The following is a 7,816-nucleotide window of genomic DNA, read 5'->3' on the forward strand; positions in this document are numbered from 1 at the left end:
GCGTTTGGGGGCTATCTGCATGACCGCTCAGGCTTACCATGAGACTTGAGCTGCTCTTGTAAGCTTAAAAGGCTTGTACTTGGGGTCCGAAGTCTACAATAGCTTCATACGGATCAAAGTTGCTCAGTAGAATTGTCCGGACTTCGTAAAATGCCTTAGCAATTTTCATACAATCTAAAAAGAGATTACAATCTTAAGAATTAACTGCTCACATGCTGGTACATACTGTAAGGCATCACCGCTACGGGTCTACCTTCACGTGTGTCGCATCAGGGCCAGGCGAGATTTACAGCTGCGCCCCCGTCGGATGTTGTACCCAATGACCTATTTGTTGTCTCCTTAACCTCTGCTCCATTCTTCTTTTTAACGTCCCTGCAGCAACAATCGGCAAGAACAGCCCCACCGACTATTACAACCTCCTTGACTTCATCCGGAAAGGCTACTCGGCGACGCTTCGGCAGCTGAAGCTGATATCGTCTGCGCGTGTGTCCTCGCCCGCCGTTACTTTGCTCTAATGCAACCTCACGCCCAACGTATCCTTAACCCTCTCACTCCTCGCACACACACCGTTTCCTTCTTCACCTTTCTCATGTTATCGACGCTGTTCTGGCCGGACGCAACACTCGACTTGTGCTCGTCGCCGCTAAATTTGATGTGATCCACCTGCTCCCAGCCGCAAGATCCAGCCGCGCCCAGCTTCAGCTCTCCCTATAGCCGTTCCTTGCACGACGGTCACGACAAGATCATGACCACTCGCGATACCACCCTCTTCCTTGCGACGTCCCTGGCGTCGGCCTGTCCGTCTGCGAACCGAACTCCCTCCTCCGCGGCACCTCGCTTTCGAAGTACGACTTGTGCGTCTCTACCAAAGGTTGTACCATCCCCTTGGTTGTCCTCGCCACCGACTTTCCATAGTCTGTAGCACAGCCGACGCTGGCGTCAGCCAATTGTTACACACCGTCTTCAATAGTCAAGGCCTTCCACGGCCTGGATCGTGGGACATAGCTCCTTGTACTCACTAACCGATAACCAGATGCCGGAAGTGTCGCTCGTTCCGTCACTCGGCTGGCGTCCGGCCATTGCAGTTCAATGTACCTGATACTCTAGACGTAGTTGCTGGACCTATTCCTCCTCCTCCGCCGTCTAACCTCGATCCACCCACCCTTCCGTCTGTGCCGCACTGCTCCCCGCGAGTGGTATCGCTTATTCGGAGACTCCGTAACTCCCGTCGCTGCATGAGCAGGAGCCGTCGCTGCCCCCGTAGCTTGTGCTGACCGCGAGACATCTGCGACCATGGCTTCAAGTGATGAATCCACAACGTAGTACCGTAATGGGCAAGTGTTTACCTTTATTGACAACAGAAGTACAGTGATGAACTCATTCTACAGTGTTTATAATTTATAAGCTACATTGGTATAGAAAGGCTTTTCGTCTACAATTTTAGGTGTCGTCAAAAGATGGACGGACGTATTTGAACCCCCTGGCGTATAGCGCAGGAAGCCCGACGAGTAATGCTTTCGCAGTCGGACCGGTAAGAATATGCGAGCCTGGATCTGACAAGTCGGAGGGGCGGCTTTCTCAATAACGAAGCAAAATATGACCCTCAAGACGAGGTAAAGCTTCTTCAATTCTATTTTTGACGAACTGAATTGGAAATACGTGGTGCACTAGATTGTAAGCTGTTGAAGCGTCTCCACAAGCAGTATGATGAACGTATACGCGTCGCCCGTTTATAACTGAAGGCCGTATAATACACCTTTTGAGACCTGGGAAAGAACGTTTTTAAGTGCTGAAGGGTAGAAGTTAGGATCCGAGACAGCAGTGTCAATTCCTTCAAAAAAGCATACACCCTTCTCGATTCCCGTAGCGACAACAGGCTGAACTGATCATTTCATATATCACTACGGTCTCTATTTCTCAAAGGTGCCGAAAATTGATATTGAGGGTCTCATCTTCTAATATTTTTGCCGGTTGAGCGCCTAAGGCTAGTGTAAATAGAAATACTGACTCAAAAGTGCAATGTGATTCAATTCACGCATTTACACCTAATGTCCCATGTGTTACAAGCATATGTTCATCACTTACACATACGCCAAAGCAGGCCCGTTCAGAATTGGTCATCCTCTCTTCGCTTCGAGTCGCAACAGCTTCGGCAATCTGTATCTCCATGGTTGTGAAGTGCTGTCCAAGAACAACAAGACGAGAAGTGACTCCCGGACACTGTTCTGGATTACTGACATTGTAACTCCGAACACGACCGATCTGGATCCAGACATTCCGAATCGTGACGGGAATTGTAACGGTTTGGACGGGAGGCAATGATACCGACTAGGATACACGTACTACAGGTTGGGTGTCATGCCCTTCAATGACCCGTGCTCTACCGTGCTCTTCCCGACATCGTGGTTCCCTGCTCACTCGTGGTTCCCTGCTTACTCGTGGTCCACGCTGCTTAGTGGTTATGCACCCTCTCTATTGGGTTCATGCTCTTTAGTACGGTCTCTTTTGCGGATGCTAATGACTCCCGGTATTCAAACGTGTATGTGGGTTGCACAGGTTTCGTGATACTTAGGCATTCGTGGTCGTTAACCTCCCATCTCCGGTACTCTAGACGAAGGGTGCTATTCCGTGGTTTTGGTGCCTACACGCAGTCGTGTTGCTCCTTTGCAAGTGCCTCGACCGCGTTATCACACTATCGTGCAATCGCGGTGTGGTAATGATGTCTATAGTATTGTGCTCAAGTAGTGTATCAGCGATACCCGTACTATCGTGTTCTACAATGATTTCGTGCTCCACAGTGTGCAATCGTAGTCGTCCATCGCTGTATTTCGTGGCTAGTATGCCGTCCGGGCAGTCGTGTTCTAATGTACAGCTGTCCTTCGTGAATCGGTAATCTCAGGGTCTACACTGGTACCGTGCTCCGTAGCTCGGTGATCTCACGTCTATACAGCTCCCGTGGCTCCTTGTTCTCCCATGGTTTAGTGGTTGGACCATCGTCCATGCTATCGTTCTATCGTGAGCTACCGTCGAATCGTGTGTCGTGGCTTGGTGACACTACGGTTCTTTCCTAGTATCGTCTTACAATGCTCGGTGATTTCCAGTTTATGCTCTACCGTGGCTTCAAGTTGGTCCGTCGGCCGTGCTTCGTGCTCTACCGTGGTGTAAGAATTCCTTTTCGTGCGCTCTCATAGCTACGCGATCTACCGTGACTGTGAACGTGCGTGCTCTTCCGTGGGCCGTGTTTTTGATCATTTTGGGCTGTCATGTTTTCAGTTACTTTCCGTAATCCGTACGCTCCCAGCATATTTTCTGCCATTCCAAGGTTTCATGGTAGCGTACTCGTCCGTGATTCGTGCTTTTTAGAATCGTTAGACACCTTCATTGATTTAGTCCTCTTTCATCGTCCGTGCTTCGTGTTGCTCCTAATATACCATCGTGTACATAGTCCGTCTCGGTGTTCCTCTGCGTTTCGTGTTCTTGCTTAATCACGGGCCTCTGCGCGAGCTCAATCACAAACCCTGTTTCCAGTGCGTTTGATGTACACAAGGCATCGTGTTCAAAAGGGCCCACATGCGCTTAGGGTCGCACACTACGTGCGCAAATACAAAGAAATACGTTATTTTTATTCGCACCGGCAAGTGGTGTGTGTGTGGGACTACTAGTCATATTTTAAAGTTTCTAGCTCTAAATATTAGTGGAAGCAGTTTGTTAATTTACTTAGTGCTTATTTAAAAATTACAAGTACTACTACTACAAATAAGTGCAAGAAAAAAATGAAAGATATTTGGAGTACTACTAGGCAAAGCAATATTGTAATAAAAATTATTACAGAAGTACTACGAAGCTATAGCATCATTTTTTTTGCAAGGAGTACTGAAGCTCAAATTTTAGCCGAAACGTTAGTCGCCTTTCCATACCATTTTTTCTCAACAGCTCCTAACGATATAGTATATGTGTGCACATCGGCGTCTCCTATAAATGCACTAACGCGCACACACAGGGAGCGCCATTCGCATGTCATGTTGCTCCGCGATTGAAAAATGGGGCGAAAATTTTAACGGTGCATTTAAGTACGATATGTAGGTCACATACAGTGTGTACACCACATAATGTAATTTTAGCGAATCGAGACCGCCTTCGCTGTGCTCGGCAGCCAGTAGAGCGCGCGTATTTGCATTACACTTTAGAACCTTAGTCGTCACGGACGGACAGACGGACAGACGCCACACTCCATTAGGGAGCTTTGACTAGCTGGTCGCCGTTGCTACGCGGCGGAGTGGCATGGTTTGCTGGCGATGAGGTGACCGCAAATTTAAGAGCTTCTTGGTGTCGCTTTTGGGAGCGTCGCTCACACCCAGTATATCCTGGCTTCGTGTACTTAACCACTTACCACTCCGTAGTCTCATGTGGACCCGTTTCATATCGTGGCTTGATACGCTTCTGTTACCCCGTATCACAGATTGGATGGTCGTGGTCTTCAATGGCCCGTACGCTTCCGTGCTCTTCCCGGCATCGTGGTTTCCTGCTCACTCGTCGTCCATGCTGCTTAGTGGTTATGCACCATCTCTATTGGGTTCATGTACTTTATTAAGCCTTCTTTCGTGGCTGCTAACTTTTCCCTGTGCTCAAACACTTACATCGGCTGCCCAGGTGTCGAGGTACGTAGGCTTTTGTGGTCTGTGGCCTCCCATCGCCAATACTCTTGCCGAAGGGTGCTATTCCGTGGTTTGGTGCCTCCACGCAGTCGTTTTGCTCCGTCGTCCGTTGCATCGGGCTCTCTTGGTGAGGTTCCATCGATAGCGCTATCACGCTATCGTGCAACCGCGGTATGGTAAGGCTGACTTTGGTATTGTGCTGCGTAGTTTATCTGCGGTACCCGTGTTATCGTGTTCGACAGTGTGCAATCGTGGCTCCGAAGCGCTCTCTCGTGCTTCGTTGCTTGTCCGCCGTCCGTGCAATCGTGTTCTAATGTAGTATTGTTTTCCGGGGCTCGGTAATCTCAGGGTCTACACTGGTATTGTGGTTCTTGGTTCAGTGATCTCCTGTCTATAGCTCCCGTGGCAACTTGATTTTCCATGATTAAGTGGTTGAGGCACCGTCCATGTTAGTTTGTCCTCCGTAGTCTCGTGGCTGGTCTGACGTCAGGGCAATCGGATTCTAATGTAGTATCGTCCTCCGTGGCTCGGGGAACTCAGGTTCTACACTGGTATCGTTCTCCGTGGCTCGATAATTTCCCGTCTATAAATCCGCGGCTGCGTTCTTCCATGTTTAGTGCTATCGTGCTAACTTCTGGAGTCGCGGTTGGTCTGTCGTCACTGGGATCGTTAGCTACCGTAGTATCGTGCTCTGGGACTCGGTGAGCTCCGGTTCACCCTTATATCGTGTTCTAATGCTCGGTGATCACCCGTTTATGTTCTTTTGCGGGTTCATGTTTGGTCTGTTGACTGTGCTCCATGTTTTAATGTGGTGTTTTTGAAGAATTGTTGTTGTGCACTCCCACCGATACGTGTTCTACCGTTGGCTTCGAACGTGAGAGCTCTTTCGAAGCCCGTACTTTTCAGCATGTTAGAGTGTCATTACTTCAGTTCCGTTCCGTCCTCGGTACATTCCCGTCATGTTCTTGGCCTTCCAAATTTATGTTGTAGCGAGCTCGTCCGTGGTTCGTGCTTTTCATAATCGTTAGGTGCCATCATTGATCTAGTCCTCTTTCAACGTCCGTGGCCTTCCGTGCTTCGTGTTGTTCAATCTATTCCATTGTGTATATAGTCTGCCTTGGTGATCCTCCGTGTTATGTGTTCTTGTTCAATTAAGTGCCTCCGCGCTACCTTAACCACAAACTCGGCCCCCAGATCCCTGAATGGACGCTACGTATCATGTTGGAAAGTGCGCCCTTTCGCTAAGGGTCGACAAAGCAATACGTTCTTCGTTTCGCCGTGGTGGAGTAGTTTGTGTGGGGTAGAGTAGGAAGCCACAATAGTCGTATTTGCTAGTAGCTAAAAGTAAAACTGTGTTCTTCTAGCGGTTGAAATAATCGTTAGCTCATATTAGCACTGATTTACAAATTATTAAGAACACTACTACAAAAGATTGCAAGCAAAAGTATGAAAGGTATTTCAAATAGTACTAAGCAAAACAATATTTTCAGTAAAATTATTACAGAAGTACTATGAAGCTTAAAAAATCACATTTTAACCAAAAAAGTACTAAAGATTCAATTTTAGCCGAAATATACGTAGCCAGGTCCTACAATTTTTAATTGACAGCTGCTAAGACCATATAGTACGTGTGTCCACATCGGCGCCTCCTACTAATGCTAGCTAGCGCGCACACAGGTAGCACCCTATGCGTGTCCTGGCGAACCGCAGCTGATAATGTGTAGACCGCATACACTGTGTGCACCCCTTAATGTCAATTTTAGCCAGCCAAGATCTCCTTCACTGCGTTAGGCAGCCAGTAGAACGCACGTATTTGCGTTACATTTAAGAGCCCTAGCCCGTTACGGACGAACTGACAGACATACACCAGACTCCACTAGGGGGCAGTTTTTATTAATACTACTGTGAGTTCAGAAAAAAATCGTGATATTTCCAATAAGTCTAATAGAATATCCTGGAAGTTTATTGGTTATTTAAAAATATTTACTAAGTAGAATATGACCTTTTTGTTTTTTTTTGGGGTGTGGGTGAGAAGGACCTCAGCTGAACCCAATTACTGTTACACCTGGATAAATACAATGAATCCGATACTCTTTTGAAAATTTAGCTTTTAACAAAGCAACTTGTTGCGTACAGTATTATGGTAGATTGGCTTCTTGGTAGCTAAGGTACGCAGCGTAATGCAATTCGGTAGGTGTTCCCCGTACAATCGTATTTTTTTGTCTAGGGGTTTTATCGTAAAATTGGAATGATATAACTAACTCTGTCATGCAAGAAATGTAGCCTAAATATTTTAAATAAGCTTAATTCAAGAAGAAAACTAGCTTTTTTTCGTTTTACTATTAAGCCCCCAGTTGATGACTCGATCTGCTAGCCAAGCCCAGATGACGAGAACTAAGCAACGTCTGCCGTGATTGTTGTAGCTGAGGCAGCTAGTTTTTACCTGATTGTATCTCAGTCGCTATTCTGACTCAGTTGTTTGTAGCATCTCCTTGATATCTTAGCCTCAACGGATTAGTTGTCGCTAGACTCCGCAACGAACACAAACTAATCGTCTCGAGTTTTCCTCGAGCATGAGAATCTCCATAATCCTAACTCGCCCGCAAAATTATTGACAAAGTTATGATTTAAAAAACTAGAGTATACAGCTGGTAGAGCAACTGTCTTAGTACGCTAAATGACACTATAAAATATAGAGGGGAATTGAATTAGCTTAATATTAAATCCAGTAAGTATTGTACAGGCTGACGTCATATGAACTGTATTTTCTTTAAAGTCACGAGGCCGGAATACACTCATACCGGGCGACAAAACGGACAAACGATTACCAGTGCAAGAAGCTAAGCGTATTTATGAAAAATATGGGTGATTGAGTTAGTTCTTATAATGCAATAACGTAACACAAAATCGAAAAGGCGGAATTTGGTATATAGACTCGGACGGCTGTGCAAATCGAGCGGAGACCGGACTGTACGGGGGTCTCAAAACGACTGAATGAAGCAAAATACAGATGAGCGCACTAAATACTACCCCAGCTTAGTAAACCTGTGGTTGTTATGGAAACAAGCAAGCCAAAAGCAGAGCTGCTTGGAGTGCTGATCAGCTGGGTCTAAGAGGATGGAGGAACAAAAACCGAAATAAGGGAGCGTGGTCCGTTACAC

General features: G+C 46.8%; 1 protein-coding gene across 1 annotated transcript; it reads right to left on the reverse strand.

Moving 5' to 3' along the window:
- Positions 1–33: 33 nt before the first annotated feature.
- Positions 34–1,295, reverse strand: PITG_10340 (uncharacterized protein; the record flags this gene model as incomplete). The annotated part of the gene is made up of 4 exons (XM_002902108.1): positions 34–93; positions 568–708; positions 834–916; positions 1,163–1,295. 4 exons carry the CDS (start codon positions 1,293–1,295, stop codon positions 34–36), a joined length of 417 nt encoding a protein of 138 aa, XP_002902154.1.
- Positions 1,296–7,816: the final 6,521 nt, after the last annotated feature.

The sequence above is a fragment of the Phytophthora infestans genome, genomic scaffold, assembly GCF_000142945.1.
Source record: "Phytophthora infestans T30-4 supercont1.18 genomic scaffold, whole genome shotgun sequence".
Classification (NCBI taxonomy): domain Eukaryota; phylum Oomycota; class Peronosporomycetes; order Peronosporales; family Peronosporaceae; genus Phytophthora; species Phytophthora infestans.